At 39.0% G+C, this 14,545-nt stretch overlaps 1 protein-coding gene across 2 annotated transcripts in view; it reads left to right on the plus strand.

Moving 5' to 3' along the window:
* Positions 1–14,545, plus strand: part of STK26 (serine/threonine kinase 26) — a 64,905-nt gene that overhangs the window by 30,727 nt on the left and 19,633 nt on the right. For both annotated transcript variants that reach the window (XM_057538685.1, XM_057538686.1), the window contains exon 3: positions 13,480–13,710. In XM_057538685.1, the coding sequence (XP_057394668.1) occupies positions 13,480–13,710 (231 nt within the window). The remainder of the gene's footprint in view (positions 1–13,479; positions 13,711–14,545) is intronic.

Below are 14,545 nucleotides of genomic sequence, written 5' to 3' on the forward strand. Positions count from 1 at the left end.
CTGTTCTCCATAGTGGCTGTATCAGTTTACACTCCCACCAACAATGCAAGAGGATTCCCTTTTCTCCACACCCTCTCCAGCATTTATTGTTTGTAGATTTTTTGATGATGGCCATTCTGACCTGTGTGAGATGATATCTCATTGTAGCTTTGATTTGCATTTCTCTAATGATTAATGCTGTTGAGCATTCTTTCATGTGTTTGTTGGCAATCTGTATATCTTCTTTAGAGAAATGTCTGTTTAGGTCTTCTGCCCATTTTTGCATTGGGTTGTTTGATTTCTTGATATTGAGCTGCATGAGTTGCTTGTATGTTTTGGAGATTAATCCTTTGTCAGTTGCTTCATTTGCAAATATTTTCTCCCATTCTGAGGGTTGTCTTTTCGTCTTATTTATGGTCTCCTTTGCTGTGCAAAAGCTTTTAAGTTTCATTAGGTCCCACTTGTTTATTTTTGTTTTTATTTCCATTTCTCTAGGAGGTGGGTTAAAAAGGACCTTGCTGTGATTTATGTCATAGAGTGTTCTGCCTATGTTTTCCTCTAAGAGTCTGATGGTGTCTGGGCTTACATTTAGATCTCTAATCCATTTTGAGTTTATTTTTGTGTATGCTGTTACGGAGTGTTCTAATTTCATTCTTTTACATGTAGCTGTCCAATTTCCCCAGCACCACTTATTGAAGAGGCTGTCTTTTCTCCACTGTATATTCTTGCCTCCTTTATCAAAGATAGGGTGACCATATGTGCATGGGTTTATCTCTGGGCTTTCTATCCTGTTCCATTGATCTATATTTCTGTTTCTGTGCCAGTACCATACTGTCTTGATTACTGTAGCTTTGTAGTTTAGTCTGAAGTCAGGGAACCTGATTCCTCCAGCTCCGTTTTTCTTTCTCAAGATTGCTTTGGCTATTCGGGGTCTTTTTTGTTTCCATACAAATTGTGAAATTTTTTGTTCTAGTTCTGTGAAAAATGCCAGTGGTAATTTGATAGGGGTTGCATTGAATCTGTGGATTGCTTTGGGTAGTAGAGTCATTTTCACAATGTTGATTCTTCCAATCCAAGGACATGGTATATCTCTCCATCTGTTGGTATCATCTTTAATTTCTTTCATCAATGTCTCATAGTTTTCTGCATACAGGTCTTTTGTCTGCTTAGGTAGGTTTATTCCTAGGTATTTTATACTTTTTGTTGCAATGATAAATGGGAGTGTTTCCTTACTTTCTCTTTCAGATTTTTCATCATTAGTGTATAGGAATGCAAGAGATTTCTGTGCATTAATTTTGTATCCTGCTACTTTACCAAATTCATTGATTAGCTCTAGTAGTTTTCTGGTAGCATCTTTAGGATTCTCTATGTATAGTATCATGTCATCTGCAAACAGTGACAGCTTTACTTCTTCTTCTCCGATTTGGATTCCTTTTATTTCTTTGTCTTCTCTGATTGCTGTGGCTAAAACTTCCAAAACTATGTTGAATAATAGTGGTGAGAGTGGGCAACCTTGTCTTATTCCTGATCTTAGTGGAAATGGTTTCAGCTTTTCACCCTTGAGGATGATGTTTGCTGTGGGTTTGTCATATATGGCCTTTATTATGGTGAAGAAAGTTCCCTCTATGCCTACTTTCTGGAGGGTTTTTTATCATAAATGGGTGTTGAATTTTGTCGAAAGCTTTCTCTGCATCTATTAAGATGATCATATTGTTTTTCTCCTTCAATTTGTTAATATGGTGTATCACGTTGATTGATTTGCGTATATTGAAGAAGCCTTGCATTCCTGCGTTAAACCCCACTTGATCATAGTGTATGATCCTTTTAATGTGCTGTTGGATTCTGTTTGCTAGTATTTTGTTGAGGATTTTTGCATTTATGTTCATCAGTGATATTGGCCTGTAGTTTTCTTTCTTTGTGACATCTTTGTCTGGTTTTGGTATCAGGGTGATGGTGGCCTCCTAGACTGAGTTTGGGAGTGTTCCTCCCTCTGGTATATTTTGGAAGAGTTTGAGAAGGATAGGTATTAGCTCTTTTCTGAATGTTTGATGGAATTCGCCTGTGAAGCCATCTGGTCCTGGGCTTTTGTTTGTTGGAAAATTTTTAATCACAGTCTCAATTTCAGTGCTTGTGATTGGTCTGTTGATATTTTCTATTTCTTCCTGGTTCAGTCTCAGAAGGTTGTGATTTTCGAAGAATGTGTCCATTTCTTCCCGGTTGTCCATTTTATAGGCATATAGTTGCTTGTAGTAATCTCTCATGATCCTTTGTATTTCTGCAGTGTCAGTTGTTACTTCTCCTTTTTCATTTCTAATTCTGTTGATTGGAGTCTTCTTCCTTTTTTCCTTGATGAGTCTGGGTAATGGTTTATCAATTTTGTTCATCTTCTCAAAGAACCAGCTTTTAGTTTTATTGATCTTTGCTATCGTTTCCTTCATTTCTTTTTTATTTATTTCTGATCTGATCTTTATGATTTCTTTCCTTCTGCTACCTTTGGGTGTTTTTGGTTCTTCTTTCTCTAATTCCTTTAGGTGTAAGGTAGGTTGTTTATTTGAGATATTTCTTGTTTCTTGAGGTAGGATTGTATTGCTATAAACTTCCCTCTTAGAACTGCTTTTGATGCATCCCATAGGTTTTAGGTCATTGTGTTTTCATGGTCATTTGTTTCTAGGTAATTTTTTATTTCCTCTTTGATTTCTTCAGTGATATCTTGGTTATTTGGTAGTTTATTGTTTATCCTCCATGTGTGTGTATTTTTTACAGAATTTTTCCTGTGATTGATTGTAGTCTCATAGCATTGTGGTCAGAAAAGATACTTGATACGATTTCAATTTTCCTAAATTTACCAAGGCTTGATTTGTTACCCAAGATATGATCTATCCTGGAGAATGTTCCATGAGCACTTGAGAAGAATGTGTATTCTGTTGTTTTTGGATGCAATGTCCTATAAATATCAATTAAGTCCATGTTGTTTAGTGTATCATTTAAAGCTTGTGTTTCCTTGTTTATTTTCATTTTGGATGATCTGTCCATTGGTGAAAGTGGGGTGTTAGAGTCCCCTACTATGAATGTGTTACTGTCGACTTCCCCTTTTATGGCTGTTAGCATTTGCCTTATGTATTGAGGTGCTCCTATGTTGGGTGCATAAATATTTACAATTGTTAAATCTTCTTCTTGGATTGATCCCTTCATCATTATGTAGTGTCCTTCTTTGTCTCTTGTAGCAGTCTTTATTTTAAAGTCTATTTTGTCTGATATGAGAATTGCTACTCCAGCTTTCTTTTGATTTCCACCTGCATGGAATATCTTTTTCCATCCCCTCACTTTCAGTCTGTATGTGTCCCTAGGTCTGAAGTGGGTCTCCTGTAGATAGCATATATATGGGTCTTGTTTTTGTATCCATTCAACCAGTCTATGTCTTTTGGTTGGAGCATTTAATCCATCCACATTTAAGGTAATTATTGATATGTATGTTCTTTTTACCATTTTCTTAATTGTTTTGGGTTTGTTATTGTAGGTCTTTTCCTTCTCTTGTGTTTCTTGCCTAGAGAAGTTCCTTTAGCATTTGTTGTAAAGCTGGTTTGGTGGTGCTGAATCCTCTTAGCTTTTGCTTATCTGTAAAGCTTTTAATTTCTCTGTCGAATCTGAATGAAATCCTTGCTGGTTAGAGTAATCTTGGTTGTAGGTTTTTCCCTTTCATCACTTTATATATGTCCTACCACTGCCTTCTGGCTTGCAGAGTTTCTGCTGAAAGATCAGCTGTTAACCTTTTGGGTATTCCCTTGTATGTTATTCGTTGCTTTTTCCTTGCTGCTTTCAATATTTTTTCTTTGTATTTAATTTTTGATAGTTTGATTAATATGTGTCTTGGTGTGTTTCTCCTCGGATTTTTCCTCTATGGGACTCTCTGCACTTCCTGGACTTAAGTATTTCCTTTCCCATATTAGGGAAATTTTCAACTCTAATCTCTTCAAATATTTTCTCAGTCCCTTTCTTTTTCTCTTTTTCTTCTGGGACCCCTGTAATTCGAATTTTGGTGTGTTTAATGTTGTCCCAGAGGTCTCTGAGACTGTCCTCAATTCTTTTCATTCGTTTTTCTTTATTCTGCTCTGCAGTAGTTATTTCCACTATTTTATCTTCCAGGTCACTATCCGTTCTTCTGCCTCAGTTATTCTGCTGTTGATTCCTTCTAGAGAATTTTTAATTTCATTTACTGTGTTGTTCATCATTGTTTGTTTGCTCTTTAGTTCTTCTAGGTCTTTGTTAAACGTTTCTTTTATTTTCTCCATTCTATTTCCAAGCTTTTGTATCATCTTTAGTATCATTACTCTGAATTCTTTTTCAGGTAGGCTGCCTATTTCCTCTTCATTTGTTTGGTCTGGTGGGTTTTTACCTTGCTCCTTCATCTGCTGTGTGTTTCTCTGTCTTCTCATTTTGCTTAACTTACTGTGTTTGGGGTCTCCTTTTCGCAGGCTGCAGGTTTGTAGTTTCCATGCTTTTTGGTTTCTGTCCCCAGTGGCTAACGTTGGTTCAGTGGCTTGTGTAGGCTTTCTGGTGGAGGGGACTAGTGCCTGTGTTCTGGTGGATGAGGTTGGATCTTGTCTTTCTAGTGGGCAGGACAGCATCCGGTCGTGTGTTTTGGGGTGTCTGTGACATTATTATTTTAGGCAGCCTCTCTGCTAATGGGTGGGGTTGTGTTCCTCTCTTGCTATTTGTTTCTCATAGGGTGTCCAGTACTGTAGCTTGCTGGTTGTTGAGTGGAGCTGGGTCTTAGCGTTGAGATGGAGATCTCTGGGAGAACTTTCACTGTTTGATATTTCGTGGAGCCGTGACGTCTCTGGTGGTCCAGTGTCCTTAAGTTGGCTCTCCCACCTCAGAGGGACAGGCCTGACACCCAGCCAGAGCACCAAGTCCCTGTCAGCCACACAGCTCAGAAGAAAAGGGAGAAAACAAGAAAGAAAGAAAGAAAGAAAAAGAAAATAAAGTTTTTAAAATAAAAAATAATTATTAAAAATAAAAAATAGTAAAAAGTAATTAGAAAAAGAAAAAAACAAGCAAACAAACAAAAAAAACAGACGTAACCCCAGAACAAATGGTAAAAGCAAAGCTATACAGACAAAATCACCCAAGGAATTATACTCATACTCACAGAAAGAGAAAAAGGAAAAAACATATGTATATATCATTGCTCCCAACGTCCACTGCCTCAAATTTTGGTTGATTCGTTGTCTATTCAGGTATTCCACAGACGCAGGGTACATCAAGTTGAATGTGTAGATTTAATCTGCTACTCCTGAGGCTGCTGGGAGAAATTTCCCTTTCTCTTCTTTGTTCGCACAGCTCCTGGGGTTCAGCTTTGGATTGGCCCCACCTCTGCATGTAGGTCGCCTGAGGGCGTCTCTTCCCTGCGCGGACAGAACGGGGTTAAAGTAGCAGTTGATTAGGGCACTCTGGCTCATTCAGGCTGGGGAGAAGGTGGGGTACGGAATGTGGGGCGAGCCTGCGGCGGCAGAGACCAGCATGATGTTGCAACAACCTGAGGTGCACCACGTGTTCCCCGGGGAAGTTGTCCCTGGATCACAGGACCCTGGCAGTGGCGGGCTGCACAGGCTCCCAGGAGGGGAGGTGTGGAGAGTGACCTGTGCTTGCACACAGGCTTCTTGGTGGCTGCAGCAGCAGTCTTAGCATTTCATGCTCGTCTCTGTGGTCCGCACTGATAGCCACAGGTCGTGCCCCTCTCTGGAGCCTGTTTAGGCGGTGCTCTGAATCCCCTCTCCTCATGCACCCCAAAACAATGGTCTCTTGCCTCTTAGGCGGGTACAGACTTTTTCCCCAACTCCCTCCCAGCTAGGTGTGGCGCACTAGCCCCCTTCAAGCTGTGTTCATGCAACCAACCCCCGTCCTCTCCCTGGGATCTGACCTCTGAAGAAGCTGGAGCCTCAGGTCCCAACCCCCACCCATCTTGGCAGTTGAGCAGACAAGCCTCTCGGGCTGGTGAGTGCTGGTTGGCACCGATCCTCTGTGCAGGAATCTCTATGCTTTGCCCTCTGCACCCCTGTTGCTGCGTTCTCCTCCTTGGCTTTGAAGCTTCCACCCTACCACCCCCTGTCTCTGCCAGGAAGGGGCTTCCTAGTGTGTGGAAACTTTTCCTCCTTCACAGCTCCCTCCCAGAGGTGCAGGTCCTGTCCCTATTCTTTTGTCTCTGTTTTTTCTTTTTTCTTTTGCCCTACCCAGGTACGTGGGGAGTTTTTTGCCTTTTGGGAAGTCTGAGGTCTTCTGCCAGCGTTCAGTAGGTGTTTTGTAGGAGTTGTTCCACATGTAGATGTATTTCTGATGTATTTGTGGGGAGGAAAGTGATCTCCACATCTTACTCTTCCACCATCTTGAAGGTCTCCCCTGCTTCCCATAGATTTTTGAAAGTTATGTTTCTACTTTCATTTGTCTTGAGGTATTTTATGATTTCCTCTTTGATTTCTTCATTGACCCATTGGTCTTTTAGTAGCATATTGTTTAGTCTCCACTTGTTTGTGTTTTCCCCATTTTTCTTTTGTAATTGATTCCTAGTTTCATACCATTGTGGTTGGAAAAAATGCTTAATCTAATTTCTAGTCTCTTAAATTTGTTGAGAAACTTGTTTTGTGGCCTAGCATGTGATCTACCCTGGAGAACGTTTCATGTGCACTTGAAAAGAATGTGTATTTTGCTCTTTTGGGATGGAATGTCATGTAAGTCGATATCTATTAAGTCCAACTTGTCTATTGTGTCATTTAAGACCATTGTTGCCGTATTGATTTTTTGTCTTGGTTGTCTGTCCATTGATATAAGTGGGGTGTTAAAAGTTCCCTACTATCATTGTATTATTGTCAATTTCTCCCTTTAAGTCTGTTAAGACTTGCCTTACATATTTACGTTCTCCTGTATTGGGTACATACATGTTAATGAATTTAATATCCTCTTCTTGTATTGATCCATTTATCATTATATAATGCCCGTTTTTTGTCTTTTGTTGTAGCCTTTGTTTTAAAGTCTATTTGTCTGATATGAGTATTGCTACCCCTGCTTTCTTGTCATTTCCATTTGGATGAAATATCTTTGTCTATCCTCTCACTTTCAGTCTGTTTGTGTCTTTAGCTCTGAAGTGAGTCTCTTGTACAGCATATATGTGGGTCTTGTTATTTTATCCAATCAACCACCCTATGTCTTTTGTTTTGTTTTGTTTTGCTTTTATTGGAGTATAGTTGATTTACAATGTTGTGTTAGTTTCTGCTGTACAGCAAAGTGGATCATTTATACATAATCATAGATCCACTCTTTTTTAGATTCTTTCCCCATATAGGTCTTTAGAGAGTATTGAGAAGAGTTCCCTGCGCTATACAGTAGGTACCCTATGTCTTTTGATTGGAGCATTTAGTCCATTGACATTTAAAGTAAGTATTGATAGGTATCTACTTATTGCCATTTTATTCCTTGTTTTCTGGTTGTTTTTGTGCTTCTTTGTTCATTTCTTCTTCTTTTTTTTTTTTTTTTTTTTTTTAAGGATTTTCTTTTTAATTAATTAATTTATTTATTTTTGTCTGTATTGGGTCTTCGGTTCGTGCGAGGGCTTTCTCCAGTTGCGGCAAGCGGGGGCCACTCTTCATCGCGGTGCGGGGACCGCTCTTCATCGCGGTGCGCGGGCCTTTCTCCATCGCGGCCCCTCCCGTTGCGGGGCACAGGCTCCAGACGCGCAGGCTCAGCAATTGTGGCTCACGGGCCCAGCTGCTCCGTGGCATGTGGGATCTTCCCAGACCAGGGCTCGAACCCGTGTCCCCTGCATTAGCAGGCAGATTCTCAACCACTGCGCCACCAGGGAAGCCCCATTTCTTCTTCTTTTTCTTCCCTTGTGGTTTGTAGATTTTCTTAAATGGTATGTGTGTGTTCCTTTCTTTTTAGTTTTCTTTTTATCTATGGTAGGTTTTTGATTTGTGCTTACCATCGGTTTCCTATATGTTGACCTATAATTATATCTACTTGTTTTAAACTGGTAGTCATTTAAGTTCAACCACATTTTAAAGATCTACATTTTTTACTCCTCTCCCCCACATTGTGTTTTTGATGACATATTTTACATCTTCTTGTTTATCTCTTACCTTTGTATCATTGTACTTGATTTTACAATTTTTGTCTTTTAATCTTTATACTGGTTTACTTAAGTGATTGGTCTACATCCTTTACTATATATTTTCCTTTACTAGTGAGATTTTTCCTTTCTTACAAACTCTTACTTCTTATAGCCTTTTCTTTTCCACTTAAAGAAAACCCTTTAACACTTCATCTAAGATCAGTTTACTATTGATGAACTCTTTTAGTTTTTGGTTGTCTGAGTAGTTCTTTATCTCTCCTTCAATTCTGAAGCATAGCCTTGCTTGGTAGTGTATCCTCGGTTGTAGATTTTTCCCTTTCAGCACTTTAAATATGTCATGCTACTCCCTTATGGCCTGCAAAATTTCTGCAGAAAAATCAGCTGATAGCCTTATGGGGGTTCCATTGTATGTGACTCTTTATTTTTCTCTTGCTGACTTTAGAATTGTCTCTTTAACTTTCACCATTTTAAGTCTGATATGTCTTGGTCTGGTTCTCCTTGGGTTCATCTTGTTTAGGAATCTCTGTGTTTCCTGTACCTGGAAATCTATTTCCTTCTTCAGCTTTGGGAATTTTTCATCCATAATTTCATCAAGTACATTTTCTACCCCTTTCTCTCTCTCTCTCTTCTCCTTCTGGGACCCCTACAGTGCAAATGTTAGTATGCTTGATGTTGTCTCATAAGCCCCTTAAACTATCCTCATTTCCAAAAATGTGTTTTTATTTTTGCTCTTCTGATTGCACGATTTACATTCTTTTATCTTCCAGATCACTTAGACATTCTTCTGTATCACCTAATCTTCTATTAATTCCCTCTAGTGTATTTTTCATTTCAGTTATTGTATTCTTCAGTTCTGACTGGTTCGTTTTTATACTTTATAGTTACTTGCTAAAATTCTCACTGTGTTCATCTATTCTTTCCCCAAGTTCAGCTAGTATTCTTATTACTAAAGGTTTGAACTCTTTATCTGGTAAATTAATTACCTCTGTTTCACTAGGATTTTTTTCAGGTTTTTTTTTTCTTGTTCTTTCATTTGAAACATATTCTTCTGTCTTCTCATTTTGTTTAATTTTCTCTGTCTCTATGAAGTTAGGTGAAAGAGTTACCTATCTGACGCTTCTGTGGGAGCATCCCTATGCAGTCTACGTGTGCCCAGTGGCTATGGTAGGAGAGCCGGATCTGACGTGAGCAAGAGTCACATCTTCCCCCAGGGTGTGCTGGCAGCTATCAGCTTGGTAGAAGGTGGTGCTGGAGATGGAAGGGCTAGAGCCAGAGCCAGGGCTTCTTCTATGCTCAGCGGCCATCACCGCCTCACTGGGGGCAGAGTTGGTGCCCAAGGTACTGGAGCAGGAGCCCTGAAGGTTAGGTCCGAGCTGGTTCCTTTCCCTCTATAAGTGTGTGCACCACCCCCCTGGCAATGGCACCTCTGCCCTAGTGGAGAGCAGCACTGGAGCAACAGGTACTAGAGGGGGCCTGCGGGACAGGCCAGGGTAAGTGCTGGGGCAGTCCCAGCAAGTTAGTCCGAGCCCCAGGCAATTTTCAATCTGCTGCTTCCTCATGTGCATGCTCGTAATGGCTGCCTTCCCCTTGTTCAGAGGCAGGGTTGGGTCCGAGGCAGCTCCATTCTCTCTAAGTGTGTACACTCTCCTTGGCAGCAGCAGCCTTTGTGGCGGTGGAGAGCTGCACCAGAGCAAGAGAGGCTGGAGTGGGCACCTGGTGCAGGCTGGGGAGCAGGCTGTGGCAGTTGAGGGAAACCAGCCAGAGCTCCAGGTAGTTTTCAGTCTGTTTCCTCCACCTTGTTCCCTGGGAGTAAGCAAGTGTGTGCATGCTCTTCATGAGTGGAGTGTCAGTTTCTTAACAGCCCTCTGGTAAGTCCCACTGGTTTTCAAACCAGCTAAGGGGACTCGTCTTCCCAGAGTCAGGCCCAACATGTGGCTTGAACCCATCACTCCCCACGGAGGATCCTTGAGGCTGTGCTATCCCCTGCCTCTTGTGTGTCCCCTACTTGGGCACTTGTCCCAACTAGATCGCTTTTCCTCCCTTCCTGCCCAACTCTGTGCAACTCTTTCTTTATAGCCTTGGTTGTAGAAGAGCCTTTATGTCAGGCTCCAGGTTGTTTTCAGCAAGAGTTGCTTCATATGTAAGATATATTTTGATGTGTTCGTGGAAGGAGGTGAGCTCAGCATCCTCCTCCTCTGCCATCTTGATCTCCCTCCCATCTGCCCCTGACATTCCACAGGAGACAAGTAAGATGATCATCCTACATTTTTCCCCTTTGGACTTCCTCAGAGTATTTCCATACTAAAAGGTTGTCGTTATCTTTGCTGTTTTAGTGGCGATGATACTGTCTAAGACTTAAATTTGTAACAATGTACCTATAGCTGAAGAGTCCAAATCCAAGCTAAGGACAGGTGATGAAGGTCAAGGAATAATGAGAATGTCCTGAGATGGATCTCTGAGGTTTTCATTTTCACAGACGCATTTTTGTGCAACGTGTATAAGTCATCTACCATTAGTTGTAAATCAATGTGACATTAATTTAACCATTCATCCTTTTTGCTGCTGCAGAACTTAGAGCTCCTTCCTGGGCTATGGCTTTAAGAAGGCAATGCAAGCACAGATATAGCAGTAAACTAATTTTGCAATAGAGATAGAAAGACTTAGAAATTTTAATATTCTTAAGAGACTATCTGATTTGTGTTGAGAGGGAGCTGACTTGATTTTCTTAGAGGCTCTAAAGAAGAGTGAATGTGAATGATTGGGCAAGCCAGCGTCTTTATAAAGGTGGTTTTTAAATTGCATTGCTTGGAGTGTTTACCATTTATTTACTTGACTTTTGCCCTTGCATGAAAAACCAAAAGGAAATATGTCTTACTTTGGTTTAAGAAGCTGGCGACGTGGTGAATGGGGAGTTAGAACTTAGGTATTATCTATCCCAGATTCAGGAAGTCAGGGAGATGAGGTTATACTAATGAAAACTTGTTTTCAAGATTCCCTCCACTCTGAAAATTAGGGTTTTGCATGAGAAGTTTTAGTCCCAAAATAAAAGATTGGGAAGTGCAAATGTTGTGTAAATGAGAGATCTTTCTCTTTTTCCAACTTGGTATTCCTTGATTGAAAATCTTAAATTATATTTATTGATGAGTTAGGATTCACTTCAGAGCATGTTTAAAATTCAAAATGTGACTTGATTTTTAAATCTTTGATTTACATACTTTCAGGAACCCATTTATTATAGAAATCAAGAACAGCTGTGTTCTCCCTAGGGTTGATTGTTTCAGTCAAATCTTTTTAAAACACGAATTAAGAAGATGAGGATTTAATCTTTGTTTCTTCCAACAACAACAAAAAATCTCATTATAGAGTTAATATACCTCCTAGTCCAGACTGTGTTATCAGAAAGTACATATTCAATACTATCTACTTTTTAATCAATGGTACATTTATAACTTTTAGATTATTTTGTAGTTACGTCAGAAAAACTGAAAGATTTGCTCTTTTTATTTTTCCAAATTCACTGAATTTAGGAAGTTACAGGGTGGTGAACCTATCACTGAGCTATTTGGCGAGTATTTTTGCCACAAGGTACTAGAAAGACAAGAACCATCACCAAAAGTAGGCAGAGGTAACTTGTGGGTTAGCTATTATACTATGTGATACTAATCACAATGTCTTGGTAAGAAATTAAGCACCAAGTAAATCAATAACGATGGTACGCAAGTTTTGGAGAAGGTATTATAACAAAATGTTAGCATTAAAGAAACATTTGCAACCTACGAAGCCTAAACTATTTTTAAAAGCTCATGTGGGCAGCTGAAGATGTATTTGTCCCATGTGAATACTAGAGGTGGGTGGGGATAACAAGTAACTTGCCATATCAAAGAGACTATGGCATACATGGAAAGTGTCTTTTAGAAATAGAAAAAATCCAATCAAGGAGAATGGGGAAGCTTATAAATTAAGCAGGTCATGTGCAAACTGTCATTTAGGCTGGTTGAAAAAAGAAAAATTGGTGAAATTCTTTAAAATCAGTCATAAGTTTTTAAGTTACTCAAAAGCAGGCAGTTTACTGGGTCTATTTGGTGATGATGGTGCAACAAACTTGACAGAAAAATAATAAACTTTAATGATGTATTTGTCTAATAAAAGAAGATATAAGGGAACATGCTAACTCAATAACTTGTCTCCTGAAATTGATGACCAGGTTAAACTGTAATAAGTGAACAGGTAATCTAGGTCCAATTAACAAATTAAATAGAGACAGTTCATCAGAACTATATGGCATCCTTCTATATTTTGAAGGAACTCAAAGTAAGGTTTTAGGTCTGGACTAATAAAGCACTTAAGTATAAATTAGATTGACATGTATACACTGCTATATTTAAAATAAAACGCCTTCCCATGAAAAAATAAAAATAAATAAAAAATAATTTAATAACATGCTATTTTTGTGAGGTTTGGAAATCTTTTTTTCTACTTGATCAGTAGTATATATTCAGCAATATGAGTTTAAGTAAGGTTAAAGGTTATCTTGTGGGAGAAAAATTTGAATTCAAAATTGTACACTGTTAGATAAAGGATATTTCTGAATCAGGAAAGGGCAGTGAATTTATAAATCTAAGTCATGCCTATACATCTGTTAAACTAAAACCTTATGCTTGATTCAGATTTTGTTGTAGCAAAATATTGATTTATTCTGGATTCCTACTGTGAGATGTGTTGTGAAAGTTCAACATATTACCATTTCCTTATGAGTACTTGCAATCGTGATAAAAGCATAGAATCTTATTTCAGCCATTGATGAGAACATTACATACAGATAGGATCCCAAGTAAAGAAGAAAAAAAGGACTTGTAGATTCTTGGGTCCTTTGTGCTCTGTGTTGTTTATATGGTGGTTTAGAAGTATAGGTGCAGTGATTAGGATGTCCAAGTTGGAGAGAGAGGAGAGTTAGAAGGTAATATTTTGCTGATGGAATGTAAGAATTTTAACAACTCACCTACCTATAGCTTAGATTAGGTATTCTCTCATTATCACTACCATTGCATTAATGTGCAAATTGTGTATATTCAGCTGCTTTATTCTAAAAAGAGTCTGGCCCTTTGGTGTGCACCAGAGACAACATTTGCTATAGGAGATTGTGGTAGCAGGATCAGCTAAGCCCACTTAGTTTGGGTGATCCAATAGAATATGGACTAGTTGGACATTTGGGATACAGTTGTTCTAACAAAGCAACATGCGGAGAGTCAAGGGAGTTTGTATGCTTTTTTTTTTTAAATGTGGTATTGTCTTATGTGATTTATTTTCCTTCATTTAAAAACTTGATGCAAAATGTTTGTGCTCTTTCCTTTCTTTCTCTCCCCGCCCCCCCCCCTTAGAATAATATAGCCGATCCAGAAGAACTGTTCACAAAATTAGAACGCATTGGAAAAGGCTCCTTTGGAGAAGTTTTTAAAGGTATTGATAACCGTACCCAGCAAGTGGTTGCTATTAAAATCATAGACCTCGAGGAAGCCGAAGATGAAATTGAAGACATTCAGCAAGAAATAACTGTTTTGAGTCAGTGTGACAGCTCATATGTAACAAAATACTATGGATCATATTTAAAGGTAATGTGTACGCTGGATTATTTAAGTCATAAGGTATTTTCATTATAAGTATTTCTTTTTTTTTAAATTCTGTTTTTCGAAAGGCAATGTCTTAAATTAGGATTTGACAGCCTTTGGCCTCCAGGCAGAATTCAGCTCCATTTGTAGGGCCAAAATAGACTGTTTTTAGATTTAGCAGCTGTATCCTGAATGCATCCCAGTACTCAGCTGCAACATTTTTCCACACCTGAACTTTTGGGTTGATGGAGGAACAGAAAGGCAGCTGAGCCTTGAGACATATCCTTTGCCAGGAAAGAGCTTTCTCCCTGGGCTTTTACACATTATTCTCAATGGTCCCGTCTGTCTCAACCTCAGAATTGATGGCATATGTAAGCATGTCACTATTCCACTGAGTTATGGTGGTTATTTACACATCTCTCTCTCCCTCTAGGTTGTAAGCTTCTTGACAGCAGGGAGTTTAGTTCAACCCGTCTTGGTTTTCACATCACTTAGCACAGAGCATGACACATCTTAAGTACATGATAAATATTTGTTGAAATGGAATTAAATAGATTAATATCTGTTCCCCCCCACCAAAAAAAAGTTGGATTTTTAGTTTCCAGGATTATGGAATTAGCAGACACCTGAAGTTCCAGCAGATGGAGTTATTACTGCATCACAGAAAACTCTTTGGTGACTAAAACCCAAGAGTTCTTGGGTTCCATTTTTATAGAGTCAGGATTTGTGTCTATTGAAATATAAAACAATAAATAATTAGAAAAATCTAGCTTAGAGTTTAAATTATTTTAAAATTAAAAAAATGTATCCCCATACTGATATTTTTCAAAGGAGGGCA

The sequence above is a fragment of the Balaenoptera acutorostrata genome, chromosome X, assembly GCF_949987535.1.
Source record: "Balaenoptera acutorostrata chromosome X, mBalAcu1.1, whole genome shotgun sequence".
Taxonomy (NCBI): Eukaryota; Metazoa; Chordata; class Mammalia; order Artiodactyla; family Balaenopteridae; genus Balaenoptera; species Balaenoptera acutorostrata.